We start from the raw sequence: 27,304 nt of genomic DNA on the forward strand, positions 1-27,304 counted from the left end.
GGAGACAAAGGCCCCCAGGCAAAGACATGTATAAGCCACAACCACTTAGCAGGAAGGTACTCTAGGGACGGAAGTATATGTTGGAAAATATTTATTTTAAATGATTTTTTTAAGTGACTGGAATAGTTTGGACATTCTAGGAACATGCCCATTTCCTTTCCTGTCAAGAGTTGGATAAACTGGAGCCAAAATTCAGAAGCTTAAACAGCCTGGCTCTGTCCAATGGTAACTAAATCTGTCTACCAGTTACTCTGAAGCTCACCAGTTACTGCTTCCTCTTATCAAACAAAAACTGAAGCGCTCTCTCTGGCGGCACTGATGTCCTGAAATCCTGTCACCATGAGGTTGCCAGGCACCAGTGGGTTGCTTCAGAGGCATCTACCCAGTTTCCTGTCCTTATGTTAAACTAAACTGAACTGTCTTCCAGCTGTTTCAATTTGACAGACATGAGAGTAGCATCAATCTTTTCAGCATATTTCCAAAAATGCCAAATTACTGCTTTAAAAGAACCCAGACTGGAAGGAATAAAAACAGGGGTGCCCCTAGATCTTAGTTTTAAAAGAGAAAAGCTAAAAACAGTAGCTTCAAACAGTGTCTGGCTCAATCCATCAGTGTGAAAGACAGCTGTTCTTGTGCAGGTACACACATTTGTTTATTATGATCAGCAACAGGACAGTGTTACACACAGTAAGCAAACAAAAGATGTGCTTCCTTACTAGCACTTAATCTGAGGAGTAAAAAAAGCCCAAAGGAATACAACTTTTCTGAAAACCATCCCGTAAATAGTTCTGACATTCCTCTTATGTAACCACATGAGAATGCCAAATCCAGTTTAACCAGCCTGGGTCTGTATTAGATTTACTGTGACCCCCCTCTGTGAACCTGAGCCAAAAATTCCTCTCGTGGAAGCTGCCGCTTGTTTTGGTAACATGACCCCATGGTCGCCAGCAGCGTGTGAACATCCAAACAGATGTTAGTGAAAGCAGGGTTTCACGTTTCTGTGCAGAACATGTAGGAATCACAGTGGCAGACAAACAAAACACAATATATGTAAAGAAAGGCAAAGCACTTCATTTAAAAAACATTTTATTTGCTTATTTAAAATTGTGTTGAAATGCATAAATAGTTGTTAGAAAAACATGAAATGCAAATGCTACATTTATATGAAACAACATCACCGACTGGAAAACTAGAAGTTACCTAAACCGGACTGATAATTTAGATTTTCCCTGGAAGACAACATTGGAGCTTGATTTCAATAACACACCTAGAGGACAGACGTAATGAGAGATGCTCATGAATGTAGGACAATATTACACACAAGGATGACAACAATGTACATCGCTCTTCTTCCTCATGTCTCCTTGACATCCCTCTAAAAGACAAATAAACATGATGAGTGACACAGAGATGCAGCCTTCTCAACATTAAACACCTTAATATACGGTCCAAACTGAAAAGGCCCTGAAAACACTTTGTTAGCTTCTTATTCTGAATGACACAGTCCTAGAAATACATCATTTCCTGTTAAAAGCAGTCTGGGGAATTTTGCTGTGGGTTAATGTGCATGGGGCTAAACTTGAAAAAGATGTCATGTATGTATTCACCAATCAGGGTTTAGCAACATTTATGAGGGTGTTTATGTTGCCAGTGAGTTTCTGAGAGTTCATGTCTTACTGAATAACCAAGTATGGTTTCTTTCACACCTTTAACTTGTATTATTACCTCCTCAGATTTTGATGAAATATCATTGGAGAGGTAGGGTATGGCCCACAAAACAATCCATTAGGTTTTAGTGCTTTTTAAGAATTCTTCACCATTGTGAGATAGGTCCAATTTCCATATTTTTGCTTTTAATTCTGCCTAGAGCACTCAGAGAAAACTCGCTACCGGGAGGCAACAAATAATGCTATAGACTTGCAACTAAGATCAAATTCTATCTGACTCAACAGGGTGTCAACAGACTTGACATGTCTTAAAAAGCTACTGAGCTACATCCTGAAGAAAAATGCCATTACTGAAATATTGCTTTCTTGAATAACTTTCAAACTAGTAATGATATTAATGATTAATTCATTAATCAATGTTAATAATTTAATAATAGTGCAGAATGTGAAGATGTGTGCAGATTGGAAGAGGAGACCGCAGAGAACACTGCTGTAGCTTTCTGCTAAAGTTCAGAACACACAGTACATGCTTCTGAGAATCAACACTGACCTGAGTAGAGATGCTTTTGTCTGGTGGCAGTACCTGTACATAAATGCAGAAAGATTTCCTGGACTGATCAAAGTTAGCCAGGAAATCTGTAGGCCACTAGCTGAGCAGCTCTACTGCCTACAATGAACAACACACCAGCCACTTCGGTCATTAGGTAGGCTATGGGTATTATCTTGGATTTGTCTTGCCAGTTGTTGAACAGAGACAGAAATGAGTGGAAGCTCCGATTTTAAACAATGTTGTTATATTATAAGGGTCAAACTATGATGGGAATATTGTTTTTAGGGGTAATGGCATTACGGGAACAGCGATCCACCTTGGCGGAGGTCTGCACTCTCTGAGTGCTGTGTTAGTGAGAACATTTGACACCAATTTTTCAGGGGCTTTAAACTCAAGTGGCACCTACAGCAGCATCTAGCTGATTATCTCTCCCCTAAATGTAAATGTACATCAAACATATACCATTACATCATTATTGCATGGTAAAGCCTGCAGACCTGGGATCTGATGTCCAGCCTGTTATGCAGTTTTTACCATTAAACACATACAGAGTGGAACCAAATTAGAGGCTGAACCAATATAATGGTGAGTATACATGTGTTTTAAGACAGTGCCTCTGACGCATTTCAGTTTAGTTGACTGTAAGCATATTTGGATAATTACTGTGAATTACTACTCTTTATGACCATTGTAGGTTTGCAACTAATGATTTTCTTTACAGACATGAGTGAGGTTGTTACCTGTAGTGCGAGGACTGTGTCAGGTCTTTGACAAACCTGTGGAACTTTGTAAAGAAAGGTCCTCCTGCATGGCTAATGTCTGATTAACAAACTTCAGCATCCCCGTCAGTGAACTCAAGTCCACCTCCTCCTCCTCACCCACCAGGGTGCACTGAGACTCCCTCCTCGACTCCTTCAGCCACTCACTGCCTCCCTCCTCCATCGAGGTAGCCTCCATGTTGGGGCTTCCTTCATGTTGTTTGTCTACCATGTATGTAAGGGGGTTGAAGGAGAGGTCAGAGGTTGCTGTGGCCTCCGCAGCACTGAGGCCCTGCCAGCTGTAGTCCAATGTGTGTGGGAAAGGGGACATGGAGGGGGTGGACGACTCCCATGACTGCTCGCTCAGAGCTTCCCTGAGTGTGGCTTTAAGGCTCAGGAGCTCCAGGGAGGAGTCCGTGCTACTGGTCTTCAGCCAGTCGTGAGTTTGATGGCTCTCAGGCAGGTGAGAGCCTGAGGTGAGCTGGAGGTGTGTGTGAACAGGGGGTGATGAACAAGTTTGTCTGCGTGTTGGGGAGTGGAGGCGAGTTGAGTGAGAGTGTAGAGCAGAGCAGACAGTTTGATGCTTCTTAGGGGAGGAAGGAGGGGAGTGGGCAGAAGACGAGCACTCTGAGGATTGTGTGAATTTGTGTAGCGCAGGAAGAGCGAGGGTGTGATTGTACAAATTCTGGCGATCAGCAGCTCGCTCCAGGCTGGAGATCCTGGCTTGGAGACGAGTCACCTCGGACTCCTACAGGAGGAACGAACACTGATAAAATATTTACAAGAACTTCTATTATGTAACTTTCATCGTGCTCACACTGCTAAAACTTCACCTTGATGAGCAGGGACTCATTGGAGGTCTCCATGGACTTTGTGGAGGCATTTAGCTGAGCCTGAAGCTGGGCGGCCTGGACTCTGGCTTGATTCAACTGGGTACTGAGCTGCTCAAGCTGGGCATGGAGGTGACTGTTCTGGGCACTGGTCTGCTCATACAGATTCCTGCTCTGCTCCAGCTGGGTTTGACTCTGACGGAGCTGGCTTTGGCTCTGCTCCAACTGCATTTGGAGGTGACTGGCTTGGTTCCGGGTGTGACTCAACTCAGTCTTAGTCTGGTCCAGCTGAGCTTTGGTCTGATCACACTGGGCTTTGGCTTGTTCTAGCTGGTTTTGGCACTGCTGAAGTTTAGCAGCGAGCTGCTCCTGGGAGGAGCGCATGGTGGAGGAGATCTGCTCAGAGACTTTGAGGAGCTGGCCTCGAGTCTGCTGCAGGGACTCCAGCTGGGGAGGAAGGGAAAACAGACTGATGAGGGAGACTTGTTTTTACAAGCAACTTTCATTACAGCAAGGTTAGAACAATCCCAGCTGGTATGAGCTTCAACTCTGTGGACTGGCTTTATGTTATTTGACTAACTTTTAGTACACTGCTCTAATAATATCTAATAAAACCAAACAGGACAAAGAGTTAACAAACAGCATTATGCAAAATAACAGCTGGGTCTATGATGTTATCAGCTGCGCGTGAGAGAGACGAGGTGACAAGAAAACAGAACTGAAAATGGAAGAAATAAGGAAGTCACAAGTCAAAAAAGAGGAAAAGAACAGACAGAAACAGGTGTAAAGGGAGAACCAAACCCACATTACATTTATTACACAAATGAAGAAAGACAAACTCACGCTGACACATGAGGTAGCATGTGATACTGTGATAACAGTGTGATGACACCAAGTCAAACTATAGCTTTATCAGTAACATCATGGAGTGGAGTTATAGTAAGACTGCACAACAGCATTCATCAGTCATTTAAGTTCTAGTAAAACAAAACCCACTCAGTCAAAGTCTAAGGTCTAGTCTTGACTACTTCCCAACTGTTGTTCCTATTAGAACAGATGGGTGTAATGTATTAGTGACAATGAGCCCAGTTTTGAAGCCTCAGTGGTTAGTGTACCTCCTTACTGTGCTGCTCCCTCTCCAGTTCCAGCTCCTGCTCTAAAGATGTGACCATGCTCTGCAGCCTGGCCTCCGACTGCAGCCAGTGTGCCTCCTTCAGAGACAGCTGCTGTTCCACCTCACACAGCTGGACCTGCTGCAGAGACACACAGCAGAGTGAAAATATCATTTCAACAAGTCATTCATTCTTTTATTTACCCTACAGAAGTCACAGGATCTCACAATAGATGAGATGGTTTGGGAATCACTGCTAAAACAATTTGCATCTAAAATGTATTTTTCTTTGTTAATCACACAATATCTACAAGACAAAACTCAACACAACCTATAGCCTTGACTAAGTGAATAAAAGGGCACCTCAAGACTCACTTCTGCTACCACATTTTGTATGGAATAATTTTGATATAAGCAATTAAAAAAAAAAAAGTACTCTGACTTTACCGTTTCTTTGGTGGCATCCAGTTCTCGGGTCAAAGCCTCACAATGACATTGACTTTCTTCAAGGTCTTGCAGCACAGTCTTTAGTTTCTGCTGACACATATGCAGCTGCTGGTTGAGCTCCTGGGACTCCTAATGCACACATAAACACACACACACAGTCAGTTTTTTACCTATACCTAGCTAAAACTAAGTCAGTCTAATCCAACAGTCCTGCAATGAAGGCGACAATGTCCAGCTTGTGTTCAGACTGCATTGCATTATACTGACACTCGTTTCTATTTTTTTGGCCACCCTATTTGTATCAATGAGACTCAGCTAAATAAATAATTTACTGTATAATTGTATCAGATTTTTTTAATATTTAAGCAAAGTGAATTTATTAAGATCTCATCCATTTGTTTCTTTTCACGCTCACATGCACTGATGAATATGCAGAAGGAAGTCGTTTCTGAATATCTTGTATATTTTATTCTGCAACTCCTCCTGACCTTCATGTTTCTGTTGGTGAGCTCCTGCTGTGCATCTTTCAGCTCTCTCTCTCTGGCATCTAGGCTCTTTTGCAGAGACTCCACCTTCCTCTCCATTTCCTGCTTGTGCTCTCTGATGGCCACATCCAGCTGGCCCAGCTGAAGACAGGACGACCGGAGAGAAATGGAAATTAAAAACTGACAAAGTGTGGAGAAAGATGTCAGCAGAACACATTCTGCAAATCAAATAAAATATGCATCAAATATGTGTGCGTGTTGTACCAGCTGTGCTCGCTGTTGGAGCTCCCCCTGTCTCTCTTTCAGTGCACGGTCCATGTCTAAGACCTCATGAGTTCTCTCCTCCAACTCCCTCTGGGTCTCACTGTGAAGTCATACATACACACGCAAACTTTGATTGAACAGATGATTAGATATCTAATCGACATTTGTAAAAACCACACAGAGGAAAGAACAAACACCCTGAAGAAACGGCATCTGTCTGCTTAATCGCAGAAATAACTGTGCGATTCTTGCACAGCCAAATACAGGGAACATGATTTAAAGGCTTTCTGTATAAGAGTTTATTGTTGATTTGTTGTTCATATCAGTGCCTTTCGTGTGTGCAAAGGGGCTCAGGACTTTAACCTAGATCATGACAACTTATTACAACAGCTATGCTCTTCTTTAAAGAGCACTTTCTGTCAGGCAAGTCCCTGCTAGTAAAGCTAACATGAGCTCACTGGGCTCTGAAAGACAAAAACACTGGAAAGGCTAGATCAAGACCCGATTACTAAACCGAGACACAAAGAATGCTGTCTTGCCTGTTCTTTCTTAAAATTATTCAGTCAACCATGAGTGCATGCCCATTTGACTACTTGATGTGCAAGAGCTGCAGACAGCGTGTTACATAATGCATGTGACTGACATGTAGTTTTATCTGTCAGTTTTAAATAAATTACATAACAATCCAGTTACATGACACATTGCACAGCTTATACTTTGAATAATAAGGAAAATAAATAAACAAACAAAAAGGGAATTTCCTCAATAAAAATAAATAAATGTCACAATTTCATCTGAGCGTACACAACATCATCTGGAGAGTGTGAAACTAAGTCAGACACTAGAACCACAGCAGGATCATTGACTGTGTGTGTGTCTTTTAATGTGTTTATGATGCACATGAACAACATGGACAGTGTTTCAAACACAGGCGATTTGGATACAGTGGAGGATCTTATCTGAGCAACGGCACATAGACATTTTCTCCAGCTGAGGCTGATTCCTTGTCCATGTGTGCAGAAGAATATTTCAAGAGAGCATCCTCACCTAAGCTGGACATCCAGTTTTTCCACAGAAGCTTGCCGCTCATCTGCGATGGTCTGAGTTCTCTGCAGAACATCCCTGAGCTTCTGTAGCTGCTCCAGAGTATTGGCCAACTCTTCCCGCACTGCCTGCAACTGTTCCTCCAGAGTCTGAACCCGCTGGACGCAGTTGAGCCGGTCTGCCTCGCAGCGATGGAGCTTCTCTTCCAGATCCACGACTGTGAAGGACAAGAATAATTAAGACTAAAATCAAGTTATAAGTGTGAAACTGTCACATGAGGACTGGGGAAAAAACTGACATTCAAGCACACTGTACTATGCAGATTACAAAATGGCATTGTACCCATGTTATTCTTGCTGTCGAGCTGACTTCTTATGTGTTGCAGACTTTCCTCCATTCGGCTGACCTGAGAAGTCTGGACAGTGACTTCCCTCCGCAGACGCTGCAGCTCTGACTCTTTAGACACTAGCTCGCCTTGACACTTTGCATTCTCTAAAGACAGATGGCTGCAAAGAGGAGGAGAGAATACACATATGGCTATAATCAGTACAATTTTCGAGAAACATAAAAAAAAACAGAGAAAGAAAGCAAACAAAGTTGTTTGGAGGAGGGTGTGCAATAGAAAAAAAACACTGCATTCTGTGTACAGCTAGGGGATATGCAACATGTAACACATATGCCTCCCCACCTTAACGTGAGCAGGGCTTCCATCATAGTCTTAGAGCAAATTGAGAGAGGAGGAACAGCCTTCAGAACAATCAGAGAAGCTACATGAAGCCTTTTGATGGCACATTTAAGAACCAGCTTTGGATCTGATAACAACTTCACCAAAGTGGAGATAAACAGAAGCCCTGCAGACTGAAATCACTATCATCAGGCTTCTCTCTCTCAAGTGATACCCCCATTTATATACACACACACATGCACAGACAGGGAGGGCTGCTTCGTGACTAAAGACAAATGGGATGTGGTGTAATCATAAGACTTTCTCACAAACTCTGGAGGGGGTTGGTTTTCTTTGCTGCAGGTCAAGAGCAGCACACTTGAAAAACGGCTTTGTCATAAACAAAAGTTCCATATAAACTGCATTAAACAGCATCACTATAGGTTTGATAAAGGCTTTGCATTATCAACAAATGTTCTTTGTTTTCTCTCCCCCACACCTACTCATAGCCTACCATTTTCTCTGTTTCTTCCTTTACCTTATACTGTATCCTCTCATTTCCAGACTGAATAGAGTTTAATACACCCACACAACACACCCTCACATGCACACGCTGCGTAAAAACCTCTTGTACACTCATTTTACACACTTATATTCCTATGTTCTTTTGTAAATATCACGCATCCATTGTTTTGTCTTCCATGTCCTGTCCAGTTAATATCCTATGCTTTGTGATGCCTGCAGAAAAAAAAAAAAAAAAAAAAACACGATATACCTAGGGTTGGGTATTGAGAACTGGTTCCAAATTTCCAAGAACCCAACCCTAAATATACCTTCTAAAAAGTGGAACTAATGTAATTTCAAAATATCTGGTGTTGAATACAATCTTGTTTATAGCATTGCGGTCTTAATGAGTTAAAAGCCACAAAAATCATCTGATTGAAAATTCCCACTTTCATTATCTCTTAACTTGAATTTTCTATTTCATCTGTTCTTCAGTGTCTAAAGTGCGTCTGAAGTCCCCGTGTGTAGAGATGCTCTTACGTGACAGACTCTGAGAGTTTGGTGTTCTGCTGGTTCATCTCCTGCAGGTTTTTGTCTTTCTCCTGAGCCTCCTGCTCTCTGGTCCTCACCGCATCCTGTAGAGAGGCCCGGGATCGTTCCAGCTGCTGCTCCAGACTGGCCACCTGCAGACAGATGCAATAAAAACAAACAATATTTATTTCATGATCAGTACTACATTATAAATCTGGAGAGATCACAGGGACCAAAAAAACGATACTAAAGAAACCGTGGCCCAGAAATACATTTTATTTGAGAACAAATTTATCTTGTAGAGTGGATCTGACCTGCTACTCAAAACAAGGAAAACTCAACTTGTTGACAATCAATCCCTACAGGCCATTTGTTGTTCTTGTTTGTATGCAGTTCAGACCTTCATGTCCACACAGAGGCTTATGTTACTGTCCCTGTGCAGCCCTGTTCCCTGAATGGAGAACAGACTGTGCTGTCTTTTTAGGACAGAAAACAGAGCAAGCAGCTAAAGTGAGCTGAACTACAAATGAAATCACAAGCTCAGACTGATGTTTTCCTTAGCCAATGATACAGATTTTCCACAAGTCTGTGCAAATCTGCACGTCGGCCTACAGTCACTCTTCAGTGTGTCTTCCCCACTTCATGGTTTGCTAAGGGAATGTAAAGCTTCAACAAAAATGCTCAAACCTTGCTAATAAGAAGCCTCTTTTAAGGAAGTGAAATACCTGAAAACAAATGCACTGCAGTGGATTGACTCAACCTAAACAGGGAAAAACAACAGCATAACGAAAGCAACTGGCGCCTAAAGAGGAAGCACAGTGTTCACTCTGCTGATGCTCCTTCTAACCGACAAACACCATTTCCAAGAATTATTAATGAATTTAACCACAAATCTGAAAACCAGTTCAGCAATGCATTAACTTAGATTAAGGAAGGGAGTGTTGTGCAAAGCTGCTCAACATGTAACACACCGTGTCCGACGAATACAGGGAGGAAGAAAAGACAAAACAGTTCTCCAAACCAAGGCTGGATTACCAACCAGGCAAACTGGGCTAGACATTTAGGACACCTAAAGACTTCAGGCTCACTGTGAGGGCATTAGAAGTAACTGATTAATGAATAATGTATTTGGTAATACACCAGTGACACACAATGTGCCTGCAAACAGAACTGCAATATTACCAGGGTCTGGTTTTAAGGGCCTTTCTGTTACTATACTATTTATTACACCATGCTTACATGTTTACTATATATTCCTAACTAAATGTATATTAATAACTAATTTAGTAGAAGCACAGTTCACAGAAAGTGAAGAGACTGTCAATAGGGGTGTCACCAGTTCTTTTTTGCCCATAGCTTGTTAATCTGGCCCTGGATCACATGTTAAGTTGTTCACTTGAAAATACCACTTACTCAACTTACTGTATCAGATAACATTGCTTCCATAAATATCCATGTAGTTATTTTATCTTCTGTATTAAGACAAATGAATATATCAACCACCCATAACATTATGACCACTGGCAGGTGAAGTGAATAACACTGACTATCTGTTAAAGTGGCACCTGTCAGTGTGTGGGGTGTATTAGGCAGCAAGTGAACATTCAGTCCTCGAAGTTGATGTGTTGGAAGCAGCAAATATGGGCAGACATAAGGATCTGAGTGACTCTGACAAGGGCCAAACTGTGATGGCTGATAACTGGGTCAGAGCTTCTCCCAGACCGCAGGTCTTGGTGGGTGTTCTTGGTCTGCAGTGGTCAGTACCTACCAACAGTGTCTAAGGAAGGACACACAGTGAACCAACGTCCAAGGCTCACTGATGATGAGGTCGATCTGTAGATTAAACTTTTTTCATTCATCCTTTTCAAAAGATTCCATTTGAATCTTTGTTATAATTGTTTGAAAATGAGAAATAATGTACATTGGTCACTGAGTTCAGATGTTTTTAACAATAATATAGTTCAACAATAGAAATGAAGTCCTGTTAGAGTCATTAAATTGGATACAAAATATAAAGAAGAACTCAAAATCAAAAACACTCCACGATTTTCTGTATACTGAGAAAGCCTTTGACTGCTTCTAGCTTACCTGTTTCTGCAGCTGGCTCTGGCTCTCCTCCAGTTCAGAGATGCGGACTGTGCTCTCAGTCAGCATGGTCGTCTGCTGCTGGAGAGAGAGCTGCAGCTGTAGGTTCTGCTCACTGGAGCTCTGACAAACCAGACTTGCACTGTGAAGCTTCTGTTGCAGAGAGGCAACCTAACGAGGGAGGAAAAGGAGCAAGATAAGCCTGAGAAAGGAACTTTGCATAAACTGTAAAAGAACAAGCAAGATAAAAGACAGGCACAGAAACTCTAAAGAGGTAAGAAGTCTCATGTCAGTTACAACGCGTTTCCTCGGTTCCTCTCTCCTTGCATCTTTTCCTCACATCTTACATGAGGGGGACAAAGATGCAAGGAAAAGACGCAAGTGAGGGAAACATGGCGTTTCAAAGACCACGACAGTATATGCAACACAGTACCTTGTCATTGTTCATCTGCAGCTCGCTCTCATAGTTCTTTTTCACCTCCTCCATCTGCTGCAGGTATGACTTCAGTTCTTCTCTGCATGCTGACAGACACGACTGTAGTTCACACACCTTATGGACACACAGAAGTCATGGATGGGGCAGACTAGTGGTTTTGCTGGAACATGTTTTTCCACAATTAAATCTCGATGGCTCGTTGTGTCTGACAGTGGTAAGCCATTCTTTGTACAAACCTTGCTGGCAGACTGAGTAGCCTGCTCTTTCAAACTCTGTAGCAGCTCCTCGTTGTGTCTCTCTACAATCTGCTTCTCCTGAAATTACATCAAAATCAAAATTGTTCCTTCACTGTAAAAAAAATGCAGTATAAAACTGGGTTGAATTAGAGTTATTGTCTCTTTAGCTTAAGTCTGAAATGGCTTCTGTGTTTTCCTCTGTGAAGGTAAAGAGATGTACTGCTTTGATCCTGACCTGTGTGAGGTGGTCCACTGAGGTCTGCAGCAGGAGAACTGTTTTCTGTGCCTCATCGCGTTCCCTCTGACGTAAACTAAGCTCCTGCTCCATCTCCAACACCCGAGACTGACCCTCTTCTACAGACAGCTGCAACTGCAGGAGAGAGAGAGAGCAGTCATACATGTTCTAGTAATTCTACTTAAGACAAAGCTCTGCTGTTGGAAATATATGGTCACAGCCTCTGTTGTTTTACCAACAGATACAAATTCTCTCCATCTCCGATGACATCCAAGTACAAGTGAACTTAAATCATACTTGACATTAATGACTCTGTCATTGATGAAACAAAAGTTGGCTGAATGGAAATACAATGGGCTGAACAGTGACATGGTGGTGTGGCACAGTTACAGTGTGAAGGTTCACAGGAGACAAAGTGAGTCAGAGAAAGCTGTAGATCACCATTTCTATTCTGTGCTGCTGCTCCATCCATTGTTCAGAATGTGATTTTTTAGACTTGTCCAATGACTGCTGGTAGTCTCTCTGCTTTTTGGTCATCAGTGACTGGTAATGCTGAAGAGTGCTGGTCTTCTCCTGTAATCAAATAAATGAAGGATGACATGTATTTAAGGTGTTGACGTCCAAGACAAATTGAGCAGAACTCGCCTGCTCTTCATGCCTGTATGGCACAGTGTGTGAGTTATGTACTGTACCAGTAGCTGATTCTCCAGTTCAGTGTTCTTCAGTGCAGCCTGACTGTAGGCTGACGTTTTCTCCTGTAACTGTTTCTCAAGTGCAGCCACACGTGCACTTTTTCTCTTCAACTGAGGTGAAACATAGATTCCAAAAAAAACTAAATGAAATTAAATAGCTTGTAAGAGCAACAATGGTGATAACTGATAATGGTATCAAGCTTGGTAAAAAAGAAAGAAGCTACCTCTTTCTCTGTGTTAGTGGCTTGGCTGACTTTGTCCAGCAGCTCCATGTGGAGGCTCTGGTAGTGGGAAGCTCTCTGGGCCATGGAGCTCTGCAGCGAAGAGATCTCCTCCTGGGCTCTGCTCAGACGCTCCTGAAGGCGCTCGACCAAGCTGTTCTGTTTAGCTCGCTCAGCCTCTGCAGACTGCAGCACTCGCAGCAGCTGCTGGTATCCTTCACCTGCAGGGATTGAGCAACAAGAAGAAAAAAGACTGGGATGCTTCAATTCCTTACAGGAAAAGAAAAAGAACGGGTCTCATTCCAACTAAATCAAGTTTCAATAATCCAAAAGCATTTTCTCTAAGAAAACAAATATATGGAAAATAATTACATGGCAATTGCAAGAGAAGTATTAAATAAAAGCTCTGTTGAAATTCACCGATAACATAAAATGTAATGAATTACACTAGAGGTTTGTGAGCTGGTATCTCTAGAGGATTTTAAAGTTATAACCGAGTCTCTTATTGACCACTCTTGTGCATGATTTTAAAGTTTTAACTGAATCTCCGACTACTCATTCTTGCACTTTTTGGCAAGAATCATCGTATAAATTGTAGACTAGTGTATCTTGTTTTTACCTTATTCTATTGTTGTTGTTTTGATGTATTCTAGGGTGTATCTGGTTTGATGTATCTTGGTTTTATGACTCTTATCATCTTATCTGAATGTATAGTTTGACTTCACTGTCAAATATTTGTTTTGCTTGTGAAATTGTTTTATCTTGTGTAAACAGGGTGTCCATGCAAAAGAGAGTGAAAGAGCTCTCACAGGACAACCCTGAATAAATAAAGGTTGAATGAATGAATACCAGGCTTTAGCTTGAGTAGGTGCGCAGTCCCAGAGTAGTCCACTGGGGGCAGTGTGCAGGGCCTGGCACAAAGTGGCCCCACAGTACCCTGAAGGTAAAAAAAACATATTTGTCAAATGTTATGAAAACACATCATCCTCTGTGCAAGATCAGTGATAAATATGGAAACATGCTTGGGACAGTTGCTGTGGCACCAAACCCATGTTTAGCAAACAAATAAACGAATGATGTAACAATCCCTTGGGTCTAAAACTATGAGACTCAAAATCATGAGACATGGGAAACCAAACAACAATGTTAATGCATGTAGCAATGTCTTGCCACCTCTCGTAGATGCAGTAGGGCCAGTATGGCTTCCAGGCTGGCTAGCTCCACTTGGCACTGCTGAGCATCTCTGTGGCTCTGGGCCACCCTCTGCTCCTGGCTCTGGCTCAGACCCCGCAGGTTTTCCAGCTCCCTGCGCAGAGAGGCCAGCTCCCTGCACTCCGCTCCCCGCTCCACAAGCTGCCCTTCCAGATGCAGTGCCCGTCCTTCAGCCTCCTCCAGCTGAGCCTGGAGGTCTGAGCGCTGAGTAATCAAACACTTGGCCTGCCTCACCTCCTCCCTCAGCTGGCTACAAGGCAGACAGGGAGAAAGATCAGGGATTACACATGTTAACCAGCAAAAATGTACTTTCCTTTGGATAATTTAACAAATAATGATAATTTAGACATCCTCAAATGTACTTCTGTTTCTACATGCTGGACTGAACAACTACAGACCTGTCGCCCTGACATCTGTAGTTATGAAGTGCTTTGAAAGACTGGTGTCGGCCCACCTCAAGGACATAGATGACCCCCTGCTGGACCCCCTGCAATTTGCCTACCGGGCAAACAGGTCAATGACGAAGCAGTGAACATGGCACTGCATTACATCCTGCAACACCTCGACTCCCCAGGGACGTATGCACGGGCCCTCTTTGTGGACTTCAGCTTGGCGTTCAACACCATCATCCCAGACATCCTCCACTCCAAACTGACCCAGCTCACTGTGCCTGCCCCCACCTGTCAGTGGATTACTAGCTTTCTGACAGACAGGGAGCAGCAGGTGAGGCTGGGGAAAACCACATCCAGCACCCGGACAATAAGCACAGGCGCCCCCCCCAGGGATGTGTGCTCTCCCCTCTGCTGTTTTCACTCTACGCCAACACCTGCATCTCAAAGGACCCCTCTGTCAAGCTCCTAAAGTTTGCAGATGATACAATGGTCATTGGTCTCATCCAAGATGGCGACGAGTCAGGCTACAGACAGGAGGTTGAGCAGCTGGTCCTGTGGTGTAGCCGCAACAACCTGGAGCTGAACACGCTCCAAACAGTGGAGATGACAGTGGACTTCATGAAGAGCCCCCCATCTCACCCCCCTTACCATACTTGACAGCACTGTATCAGCAGCAGAGCCCTACAGCACCTCCATCACTGTCTGGTTTGGCTCAGCAACCAAACAGGACAAGTACAGACTTCAGTGGACAGTGAGGACTGCAGAAAAGATCACTGGTGTGAGCCTGCCCTCCATGGAGGACCTGAACACCTCACAGGTCAAAAGGAGGGCAGAGAGGATCACTGCAGACCCCTCACACCCTGGACAGAATCTGTTTGAACTCCTCCCCTCTGGATGGCGTTACAGGTCACTGTGCACCAAGACAACCAGGGACAGGGACAGTTTCTTCCCCCAGGCTGTCACCCTGATGAACACTTAACCCACGACAGTATGATTAGACAATAACCCTCAGTGCAATACCTGTAAATATACATTTTACAGATTATACAGACTCGTGCAGGTCTGTAGTTCTTAAGTACTCTGTTTTATTCCTATTTATCTCATTTCAATGAATATTCCTTTGTTGTCTGCATTGTTTACCATCTGTTTATACTGTTTATTCTGCATTGTTTGCACTGTTTGTTGCCGTCAGTGTTACTGTTAATACTGCTTATTTTGTTATATTACACAGCCTTATGCTGGTTTACTGTTTGCACATTGAGAGCCGATGTACCAGAGTCAAATTCCTTGTGTGTCCGTCACACCTGGCCAATAAAGCTGATTCTGATTCTGATTCATAGAAATACTGAGAACGCTATGGAGAGAAAGATGAACTGAGATAATCCACCTCACACATGTACCTTATTGTCTGGCTCTGTTCTGCCTTCTCTCTGTTCAACACAGTGCACTTCATCTCCAGCTCTTCTTTTTCTCTGTCACACTCAATAAGACTGTCTTTTAGTTTGCTCTCACTCTCCAGCACCTTAAAAATACAAACAAAAACACATTTTTGGCATCAACAAGCAACTAAAATGAGTTAAATAAAATTAAACATCATATCATAATTAAATATTTTAATTATTAAATCATTAATTAAATTCACCCTTTGAAGCTTAATGGAAATTGTGGCCTTGTAATCTTTGAAAGCTTCTTTGAGTTGCTCAGCATTTTGAAGCGCTTGGTTCCTTTGTTGCTCAGCCCTGTAAGGGATGAGGTGGAACATACAGTAAGTACTAAACAATAACTCCATCAGGTAAATCAGACACAAAACACCTGCTTACAATCCAGGAGGCCCAGTCATTGTCACAAATCAGCTTCATATCCTTTTTAAGCTAGTACCCTTGGTAGAAAAACTGCAATGAACTATAAACTGTCAAGCTCAGAATAATTCTTTACCGTTTCCCTAGTGCTGTCTTGTTGTCCAGCTCCTCTCTGAGAGCAACCAGCTCTTCAGTCAGATTGGCCACTACTATGTCACTGTGGGCTGCTGCTTCCCGGCTACACTCAGCCCTCAGCTCCACTGCCCTGGAAACAACAGACAAGGACAATAATACTAGGTTCAACTAGAGGTTAGTGCAACAGTTTTAATAATTAAAAAAATGTAAAGGTAAATTATCCATCCATTGTCTATACCACTTATTCCTGAATAGGGTAAGATCAATTAATCAAAGTCAATATTAAGCCTTCATTAGTACTATAGGCACTGACAACAGGAGTGGCACCAAAACTCTACAGAGAATTCTAGTATTATAAGGAGCTGACTGCGCGCTGTGATGCATTACATAATCTTAACACCAATTCAGTATCCAGTGTACATAAAGAGACATGCAATTTCCACATTACAATGACATCTGCAGAAGTTGAGGTCATGGAGTTACATACTTTAGTTCTATGGCTTGAGTCTCCAGTTCTGCTTCAAGTTCACAAATTCGTTCACTCATTATAGCCACATTGCTTTTAACCCCAAACCTGGGGCCTCTGAGGTGGACCTGAAAAAGAAAACACACAAAGTTTAGAGTCCAGACCATACGTATTTGTACAGGTACACATTTTTTATTCTTCAGGCTCTGTGCCTCAGCATATTCAGTTTGAAATAAAATAAGTACTTCATTAAGATACTGTAACAATCCACACCCAGGGGTCATCACAATACTGTAACAAGTCTCAGGTTTATATCAATGTAGAAAAACCTGTGTGGGAAATATAGTGCGTATAGCAACACGATACCCAGAGGCCAGGCCAGAAGTATCAAGGCAAGATGCCACATGACCATCAGAAATAAAGCTTTATTATGTCACACTCATATCAAAGAGTTATGCTAGATGTGCTCCTCATTCTGCCATTTTACTTAAAAACAGAGTTTTAGTCTGTTTAAACGTAATCTGTTCTCATAATGCAAGCAGTATTAAACAAAATAATAGCAAAAGCATAAAGACCGCTTGCATCCTGACTCTACCTTTTGTTACGGTCTCATCATCCATACAAATATAATTACATGAACTTGGCCAGCAGAGGTCACCATTTTTTTTGGCTGTAAAATGCTCTGACCCAGTGAACTATTTTTAACACAACTGCTGTATTTTGTTCATTGCTTCAGAAAGCTCAGTTTCTCCATCACTACCAAATACATATGGCCTGGACTGTATGTATCCAATATAATATGCACTTATATCACAAATTTTTAATATTTATTATTGTTATTTCATTGCTGTGGCATTCAAGTGAAGAAGCAACAGACTAGAACATTCTCTTTTGCCAACGTCTCAACAAAACAATTAAATTTGCAGCACACAAAGATGATACACAAAATACAGTGTGAAATTACTCAAATGAACAATCTGTGTAAGGATGATTGTAATACCCGAGTCTTGGAAGTAGCCAGTTCATACTGAACAGCATCCAGGCCATCGTTTAGTTGCTCATCCTGCATGGTGAGACAGGCGTTCTCCTGACGCACACAGCCCACCTTCTTCCTTGAGGAAACAGGCTCCATCTCTACTGACCTGGCTTTGACTGAAGCAGACTTAAAGGAACAATATCACAGATGTGGTTTTTTTTTTTCTAAATTTACATTTTAGTTGTGACATTACACTGGCCCTGATTACTACCCAGTATCTCTGCATAAAGGTAATTTGTTTTACATTTACATCTTACTGTAAAATGATGGTGGAAACATTAAATCTGATTTCCCTTTCCCATACAAAGACTTCTGAACAGATCACATTTATATCCTTTAAAGCTGACTGTGATAAGATCATCTCATGTGTTGTTACTGATGAAAAAATGTATGCAAATACATTCTGTAATTTGAATGACAAAGATGGTCCATTTATATTTTTTGGGAAATGGTGCAAGTAGCCTGTACAGTGTGTCTCTCTTCTCTCTCACCCTAGAGCTGGAGGAAGAGGAGCTGAGATTGCCAGCGACAGGACGTCTCTCAGCCATCCCACTGAGAGGCCCTTCCTGGCAGATGCAACCTCGCTGGGACAGAGGAACATCAGGAAACTGCAGGTGTTGCAAGGTCAGGTGATCAGGATTGTTCTGCACACATCCATCACCATGACCCTCTGGCTGACTGTACAAAGGGCTGTGGGGGAGAAAATCAAGAGAGGATGACAGAAAGGACAGATACAGCATTTTACTAACTCACTAACTCGTTAAGTCCTCAGCTGGTGGCTGCAGGTGTACTCTGTGAACGTAGTGTTGACAGTCGTGTTCATGTGCTCACCTCAGTTTCTGTCCCTCAGTTCAGACTCTCGAAATAGATTCCTCAAACTCGCCACATCTCGTTAATCTCCCTTCGTTCTCAAATATTAACGTTAGAATAATGATGAATGCATGTTGGACTCCAGCTTTTAGTTGTTCCAACTTAAGTGAACAGTCAGAAAGGTACATAAGACAACTCATTCATCAAGATACCGTTACGTTTTAGGCGGTGACTAACGCAAATAAAGGTAAACTAACTTAAATAACTACGTTCGCTAAATGTAAACAAAGATGCTCGCTTTATCAACAGGTGACTAGCCAGTTAATGTTATCGTTATTTTTAAGAGTACAAGCTACCAAACGACCGGTCAGGCGACGTTTGTTTTGAGTGAAGTATTAACACTGTTGTACTGTCGGTATGAAAGCATACAAACATGTCACTTCTAGCTGAATACTAGATACTCCAAGGATAGTGACAAGTAGAACGAACAATTTGTAATTTGTCTCCGGCCACATTCTAACAACGTGCTTTGTGATTGGACAAGATGAAGCAGTGTGTGAAATGATTGGTAGATACTGGTGTCAATGACAGTGGCCGCGAACAGCGGCGCGTTCACGGACACTGCTAACATTAATGGCGTGTGGGGCGTTGAAACATTATTTACAGCTAACAGTTCACCATCTAGAGCGCGACACGACCGTTCAAAACAACTGCTTTTATTTGCATTTTTTTAACAAAACAGATTCTGAAGTAACACGTCAACCTATATAAAAGGTGTGTAAAAATGTAATTAAGAAGAATCCCAAAAGACAAATCAGACGTTACATGTTATTCTTTGGCTGCAGAAGCCAGTGGTAGCAACAGGTAGGCTCAGACACTGACTGAACAGAGAGAAGTTTCAAAATGCACTCACCACATCCATACAATGAAGAGGTATCAGTGTCCAGAAGGTCTGTCCACTTTAACAAAAACATCTCAAAAAAAGAGACAGCAATATACTAACTGAATATTTACCACTTGCAATGACATTCAGCATATTAGTTTTCCAGTGACTGTTTTGACTCAGTTTAAACAAAGAGTAGCAGTAAAAGTGGACTTTTTCTTCTCAAAAAAAATAAAATAAAAATACACACATGACCCAATGGCCCAAAGTGATGTGAGAAATGAAGGACCTGATAGAAATATTGACCAAAACAAATAACTTACAAGAAAACCTCCTGTCAAGATGCAAATGCTGGCCTATGCAATACAGTGAAGGTTTGGGGCATATCCTGAGTGTGTAGGCTACAAAGGTGAACCTGACTATAAAAGCAAAATCCAAGTGCATTTTTAAAGTAGATATTTTGGTACACCTGTCGCATGAAAAATTGAATGCCTGAGTCAAAAATCCATGATAATGCTGATGTTCCTGCTTGTCATGCCATATGGTTCAACTGTGTGACCGAAGAATACATTTATCAAAACTAACTTGCATAGGCAGCACAAAAAAGCAAAACAATTCAGAACACTGGATATGGGAACTGGTTATACAATATTCACCTTGTAAAGCACTTTATTCTGTCAATAACCACCAGACAAAACTAAATAGACTAAAAGATTTCAGTCATTTTTATCAATTTCAAATTAAAATGTTTTAAAGGATGTGTTCAATGGGTTCATTATTTATATGCTGAAGTTCATTTTGGGATGTTATTTTTATGAATCTCATGCTCAAATCTAATCCACTGGGAGTGATGACCTAAATGATAAATGCTGTCTTAAGAGGGGCTGAGATAGCTCAATGCATCTGCTTAAAATGAGATGTTGGATATCATTTAAACTATGCAATACATAATAAAAAAAAAGAAGACAATCAGACCCCTACCTTGTTGGAAGAGAAAAGGCGTACATGAAAGTACAAGTATAAAATGTATTAATAAATGTAGTATAATTACGTATAAAACAATCAACATTTGCAGCAGCACAGCAGCCCTTTGTTCCGAGTTCCACTTGAACTGCTCACAAATGAGTCCACTTTCCAAACAGAACTGAAGGATATGTCTGCCAAAGGCAACAAGACTTACTCACAGCTGAGACTACAGAAGGAGGGGACATTGATGTAAAGAGACATGTTGTTATTTATCAAATTTGGTAAGAAAATAAATGCTAACCAAACACATGTAACTCCTTGCTGCTTGAATAAACTCTTGTCTCTGATCCTCCAGCTTTCACCATTTAAATGCCCGATCAACTAAATTCTTTCAAATAACGTACAGGTTCATACTTAGTTGGTCTGGAAATAAAAAGCTTATAACTTGTTTTAAAAACAAAAAAAATCTATCAAGCACAATACCAGTTCACTGAAAGCATACAGGTGCAGTGCACTTGCCCCTGAATTAACGGGGTTCTCTGTAAACATTCAAAGCAGATAACAAAAGTTAAAAGCAGAATAACACAAGTGTGGCGTAGTATAACAACATTACCTCGTCTTTATAATATTTAAATGAGGAAAATAACATGTTTAATTGTGCTATAATCACCTTGGACTGCACAGAACCAGCAGGCTTTACAGGAAGCTTAATAGGAAAAACGTGTTCCTGTCTAAACTAAACAAAGGCATATATCAATTAATGCTTTGAAAAGCAGTTCACTTATAGCTGCTGATTAGAAGTTAGAAGTGATGACGGTGAGAGTGACAAGCCTAGGAGGCAGTGACTCCCTCCCACTCCACCAGGTACTGCACCTTGCCATCGAGGGTGACCCGTCGGGCCAGGACTTTGTATTTTTCTCCACAAGCCAGGCGCCCTGCTGCTCCGAAATAGCTGCTGATGGAGCTCTTGAGGTGGGAGAGCTGGCTGTTGGGGTCCATGCCATGAAGTATGTCTGCTGAGTGAAGCCCTGGGAGGGCGTTCAGCATCTCTGTAGCTGAGGGGTTTGGGTCTGTGTGGCTGGGAGGGGGGATCTCCGGGTTGGGGGACTGCAGGGCCCGTCGTGGCCGCCCGCGTTTCCTTTTTAAGGGTGGAGAGGAAACAGGCATGTTGCAGGCTGCTGTGCGTGTCTTGCTGGAGCTACAGAGGCTAGAGGATGTTTGATAGGAAAAAAGGAAGTCAAAAAACAGATTTTAATTTTGAGAGACGTACACAGGGGAATTACAAAAAAACTAGACTACATGCTATAAGCTCTGAGACTGCACTTAGGCACAGTGGCAAATCATCAGCATGCAGATGTCAAGCTCATATGTATTACCATTTTCAAAAATAACTTTGATGTTCCTCTCATCCTGTGTGAACAAGCATTTCTGTACCAAATCTTATATCTATCCAATAGTTTTGAAATGTGACTCAAAACCACAAATGTCAACCTCAAGGTGGCACTAGAGGAACAGTCAGGCAATCCTTAGAGTCATTAGGGTTCATCTTCTGAGGACCACAACTGTCTGAACAAAATCTTATGGCAACCCCTTCATAGCTGTTAGATATCTGAATCAGAATCACAGTGACAGACCAACCAACAGACAAACAGTATGACAGTCTCTACAGCCACGGATGTCAAAGAAAGAAAAGGGTAAATTTGCAGTTGCAGAGCAAGCTTACCTGGACTGTCTTGAAATGCTAGTTGAGGTAGTTTCTGAGGTGCTCAGGCCTCCTATGGATTCCAGGTCTGAGGTAAGCGAGGACAGCAGAGTCCTGTCATTCCTGGTGTTGGAGGGATGGGAAAATGAAACAGGATAATAGAAGTTACTAAGCACTGAGAAAGAAACCACAGAGACATCCAGTCACTGCACACACTGCTGAAACCACTGAACAGAAAATTAAGTTTTCGAGTAATCAAACTGACAGTAGAAATGATAGAAATCCCTAACTGTACAGCAGCTTCGCCACTACAAAATGGAATGGTCCGGACCGCTTAGGATTACATTTTGCACCACAAATGCTCACTTACTTGATAGAGGTTAAGTGATCCAATGTATGGGGGTCTAATGGTAGAGGCTTTCTTATTTGCTGTTAAAAAACAAACATGAACACCGTTAGCACTTCTTAGCGGGTTTCCTTGTCAGAGTTTCTTAACATCTCCAGTAGATATTACAATTTTCTCACAAGAATGGCTGTGAGAGCTAAGACCTGTACAGTATAATGCAACAATACCCTCCCCTCTCAACAGTTATGTACACACCTAGTTCACACCCACTGAGACATACATACAAATGCGTGCACACACTCGCACACCTGGGACAAGAGTTCATTGGAGCGTTGTGGTTTAGCCAGAGTCTCCAGAGAACGAGCTCCTTGCTTCCTCTTTCTCTTCTTCTTCTCTGAGCCATTGGTTAAAGTACTACAAGTTCTAGAGCAACAATAACAACAGTTTCATAAACAATAAAACCGTTGAGCAGTCAGGCATTATGAAACAATTTACAAGGTGCAGGACAATATTAAAACTGCTTGTTGCAGGTTCTATCACTTTATGTCATCGGCTCAACACAAGTGGTTTGCAAAATCTGGAGCTTACATTGACGAATGTTGAGTATCAGAGCCAAATCGATTCCCAAAGTATTGAGTCCTAAAACCCAGAACTGAGTTAGCATTTTTGAATTTTTGGTTCACTCACTCTGTGGCACTGTATTAGCCAACATGCTATTCATAACTAAAATCTTTTTTTCTGGGTGATGACCCACCCAGACATTTCAAGACATTTGACTTCAAACCTTCAAATATAAATTTCACATCCTACCCTGTGCCAAACAGGGCTTTGGTGGACTTGCAGCCTTTGATGGTGATTTCATGTGAAGCCCTCTCCATCACTCTGCTAGTTGGCTCATCAGAGTTGGGCGGAGAAGGAGGGAAGCGGATCCTCAGGCCAAACAAGTGCTTCTTTTTCTTGACTTCCTTACCTGACATAAACCTGGCAGAGACATGGGGGTAAAAACACAAGGAGTCAGTTGAACACTCTAAGGCTAACATTAATATCATAAACAATTAAATGGTAAAAAAAAATAGCTCACAAGCTCCTGTTGTTGTTTAATGCCTCCAGAATATGTTCATACCGCTCTGATCTGGGAGTGTTGGCGAGCTGCAGACAGGGCGAGGGGAGGTTACCAAAGTCAGGATGCAACGGGGAAAAAAGTAAATGTTCAAGAAAATCAACACCATATGGTTTCAAAACCCACTTTGACAATTTGCATTAGAAATAATTAACCATCTAGTAGTTGTGGTTCTCTGGCCTCCATTCAACTTTGGATGTATTGATGGACTTAGCTGGTGCATACCGCAGAAACAGGTGATGCGTTACAGTTTAATTCCTTACACTATGTGCCAAATGAAAGACAGGCCTTCTTTGATTTAAAATAAGCATTAAGCTGCACAAAGAAATGAGTATGACTTTGCAGAATACACAAGTGTGTGTTCACAACTGGCCATCAGCAAATACAAATCAAAGTTGCCAACTTGTCCTCTTACCTCTCCGAGCTGCAGCAGCTCCCAGTTGTTGTTGATATAAGCCATCAAGGCCATCTCTGAGTCAAAGTACTTCTTCTTGTGGATCACACTCAAGTTGTACAGGCTCAAGTGTGCAACATCCTCCCTGAAACATGTTAGTAAAAGCAGTTTTCTTTTTTTTGTACTGGTTCATAAAAAAAAAGAAAATAATAGAACTGCAAATGCAGGACTGATGGCTGGCTGATGTGGATAAAATTTTAATATCCACAAGCACAAGCTTGTATACTTAACCAATATGCCGCTTTAAAGAAAGTCTTTATCTGTGTCAAAGTTGAACATACATCTTGCAATTCACTCACCATCTGAGAGGCAATCGGCTGATGTACTCAGGTCCACCATTGCAAACGGAGCATACAAACAGATAAAACCTGAAAGTGAAAAAAACACGTTATCTTATCAGCGGGCCTTATTTCTCTTCAAAGTGATTTGAGACCAAAGGGTAACTTTTGGTGCAGTGTTTCATGGTTTCAGAGAAGACATACAGTCATTCAGTTCTTTGGTATTCTCGTGTTTACTTCTGGAACAACACAAAAAAGCAGAGGAAAAGAAAAAAAAAATCTAATACATGCCACACAGAACTCCAAAAATGGACTGGGCAGAATTATTGACACCCTCAGCTTAATATTTGTTTGCACACACTTTGGACAAAATAACTGAAATCAATGGCTTTCTGCAACTATCATTGAGTCTCTTACACCTCTTTACTGGAATTTAGGCCGATCTTTTTATTGCCAACTGTCTCAGATTTGAAGGGCTGTTTTGAAATCTCTCCACAGGTAAATATGCCCATGACTATATGACGCTAGGGGTTCCCCCTAATAGTCGAGTTATTAGTCAAGAGACCTGTCATTTGACTCAACTCTTCTAGTCAAACTTTTGTTTTTATTTTATTATATTTTGTTGTTTGTCAGCCAATGTGCATTACAATAAGGTTGGATCTAATTAGCGAATTGCAGAACGAGGAGAAAAGGACAACAAAACCTAATAGGAAAAGCCACATAAAAGGTGAGATTTGTAATTCATTTGAATTTTTTTTTTTCAACCATTGTGGTCTAGATTTACAAGAGAAAATACTTTAATGGTCACAAAGATGTGGCTGGTTTTACATAGCCTAATGTTATGCAAGTCCAGTTTGTTTATTCATTTCCGTTAAAGTGCAATGCACAGCCGTTTACCGACTGTTTCCCCGACATGCATCCATCTGAATGGGACTAGGAAGCTAACAAAAATGCGCAGGGAAACCATTTCAATGAGGAATTATAAATAAGAGAAATCATTCACAGTGCAAGCTGACACACATCTAATGCTCTGTAACAACATGTGTTGTGGTTAACTGACAGAAAAAGTGTAAACATGTTGGTAAACTAGGCTATAACCACGTCTCAGAAGAAAAACTAGCCTATAAGAGCACTGTTTCAGCAGAAATACAAATGTGCTGCCTGTCGTGTTATTCCGACAAATCCATATAGCAGCCCGACATTATACATCGTCAATTTAAATAGGTCACAATTTAACTGTTGCATCATCGACAGATTTTTAAATGCTTGGGAATATGTTCCTGTCACTATTTTTCCTTTCAAAACTGATGTAACGTGGTCAAAATCATCACTGAAATTCACGCCAGTCGATTTTCTGACAGTTGAACAAATAGTCGAATAGTTGCACTGAAGAGTCGACTGACAAAATCCTTAGTCGGGTACAGCCCTACATTACACAAGCAATTATTCAAGATAATGTGTCCTCATACATGCACCCAATTGTCAAAGCCATCACTCATTTTTTAAAAGTTGTTTTCAGTCATTTTAATTTCTGGTCATTTTTGGTTGGTTTCCCTGGTAAGAATTCATTTGTAATGCAACATAAAGCTCATGTACTGTTGTACTTCATGTACCACTTTAAAAAGATGGTTAAACTATGGTTTAACCAGCCAATCAGAAGCCTTCTCAACAACCATGATATAAACACTCCAAACTGTGGAACATATAGTTTTGAATAGTGGTATTAGCACCTATCTCCATAAAGCATGGGCATCTGCAAGCAATGGAGGCAGGCCTCATGGAACCACTGCTGACACCTGTTACACTGCAGCATCTTTAGGTACCAACTAGAGGGTCAAACACAGAGAGTAGTTAACAGTACGGTCATATTAAGGTTCTTAAACTCATATGCAAGCAGAAAATTGTGAATTCTTATTGTTACTTTAAAGTGTATAACATGATACTCACTCTCCTGGTCCCCCACAATAACAGTAACACTGCTGAATATTAGTCTTGTGGCCCGGGTCCCACACCAGTTTGTCCAGGGCATAGGGGAAGGACAGGTGCAACTCCATGTGCTGCTGCAGAAAGCCTTTAGCAGATGTCCCTCTCCTGTGTGCACCTCCCATCTGAAAACCAGACTGATAAAACATGTTTACCCCAACACAAAACCAGACACATATATTATCTTGTAAGTTTCTTTTCTCTATTTTACTTTACAGCTAAAGCAGAGCAAATACATTGGATATCTGTCAGGTAAAAACACACTCATCTAGTCAAATAACCTTTGCATTCAACTAAGGATCTTATGTACTTATACACAAAGCAAAAGCTGTACCTTAGGCATAGAAGAAAGCTCACACTCTGAGCAGAGCCACTTGTCATCTGAGTCAATGACAGAGGCATCTATGACGGGGGAGTGACACAGCTGATGGTATCCTACAATACAACAAGAACATGCAGTTGCCATCTACTGGATTGTTTTCTTAAAAAATACATATATCCTACTAACAAGAGAAGTGTCCAAGGGGTAGATGCATAAAGAATGAACAAGTATGGCTGTTTACATAAAAGTAATGTATAAGACAAGCTGTTTTGGTCAATGTTAGGTGTGTGCATGTATGTACACACACACATACATATACACATATATATATACACACACATACATATACACATATATACACACACACATATACACATATATACACACACACACACATATACACACACACACATACATATACACATATATACACACACACACATACATATACACATATATACACACACACACATACATATACACATATATACACACACACACACATATACACACACACACATACATATACACATATATACACACACACACACACACATACACATACACACACACACATACACATACATATACACACACACACACACACACACACACACACACACACACACATATACATACA

At 41.5% G+C, this 27,304-nt stretch overlaps 2 protein-coding genes across 6 annotated transcripts in view; both read right to left on the reverse strand.

The window, feature by feature from the left end:
- Positions 1-1,073: 1,073 nt before the first annotated feature.
- ccdc18 (coiled-coil domain containing 18) lies at positions 1,074-19,113 on the reverse strand. 3 transcript variants are annotated; one of them, XM_020616175.1, is made up of 26 exons: positions 18,632-19,113; positions 18,292-18,490; positions 17,765-17,926; positions 16,786-16,892; positions 16,300-16,428; positions 16,007-16,103; positions 15,765-15,886; positions 13,934-14,222; positions 13,610-13,697; positions 12,764-12,981; positions 12,540-12,650; positions 12,289-12,420; positions 11,848-11,982; positions 11,613-11,690; positions 11,374-11,490; positions 10,944-11,111; positions 8,865-9,007; positions 7,499-7,662; positions 7,160-7,373; positions 6,113-6,212; positions 5,852-5,989; positions 5,364-5,492; positions 4,921-5,055; positions 3,809-4,252; positions 2,994-3,723; positions 1,074-1,375 (listed from the first exon to the last, which is right to left on the reverse strand). In XM_020616175.1, the coding sequence occupies exons 2-26, from the start codon at positions 18,346-18,348 to the stop codon at positions 1,314-1,316; spliced, it is 4,269 nt and encodes a 1,422-aa protein (XP_020471831.1). In that variant the 5' UTR covers positions 18,349-18,490; positions 18,632-19,113; the 3' UTR covers positions 1,074-1,313. The 3 variants fall into 3 exon arrangements, with proteins under 3 accessions (XP_020471831.1, XP_020471830.1, XP_020471832.1); XM_020616174.1 differs by having other exon boundaries at positions 4,921-5,058; XM_020616176.1 differs by having other exon boundaries at positions 2,958-3,723; positions 4,921-5,058.
- Positions 19,114-19,311: 198 nt separating this feature from the next.
- Positions 19,312-27,304, reverse strand: part of mtf2 (metal response element binding transcription factor 2) — a 10,603-nt gene continuing 2,610 nt past the window's right edge. The window contains exons 5-16 of one of the 3 annotated variants that reach the window (XM_020616070.1): positions 26,677-26,777; positions 26,307-26,467; positions 26,090-26,185; positions 24,381-24,449; positions 24,043-24,166; positions 23,589-23,656; positions 23,318-23,488; positions 23,096-23,146; positions 22,816-22,930; positions 22,532-22,590; positions 22,183-22,284; positions 19,312-21,666 (exon numbers count right to left, since the gene is read on the reverse strand). In XM_020616070.1, the coding sequence (XP_020471726.1) occupies positions 21,291-21,666; positions 22,183-22,284; positions 22,532-22,590; positions 22,816-22,930; positions 23,096-23,146; positions 23,318-23,488; positions 23,589-23,656; positions 24,043-24,166; positions 24,381-24,449; positions 26,090-26,185; positions 26,307-26,467; positions 26,677-26,777 (1,493 nt within the window). In that variant the 3' untranslated portion in view covers positions 19,312-21,290. Of the gene's footprint in view, positions 21,667-22,182; positions 22,285-22,531; positions 22,591-22,815; positions 22,931-23,095; positions 23,147-23,317; positions 23,489-23,588; positions 23,657-24,042; positions 24,167-24,380; positions 24,450-26,089; positions 26,186-26,306; positions 26,480-26,676; positions 26,778-27,304 lie in introns of all 3 variants that reach the window. The other 2 variants (XM_020616069.1, XM_020616071.1) reach the window with 2 other exon arrangements.

Source organism: Monopterus albus, unplaced genomic scaffold (genome assembly GCF_001952655.1).
Source record: "Monopterus albus unplaced genomic scaffold, M_albus_1.0 scaffold172.1, whole genome shotgun sequence".
In the NCBI taxonomy this organism is placed as follows: domain Eukaryota; kingdom Metazoa; phylum Chordata; class Actinopteri; order Synbranchiformes; family Synbranchidae; genus Monopterus; species Monopterus albus.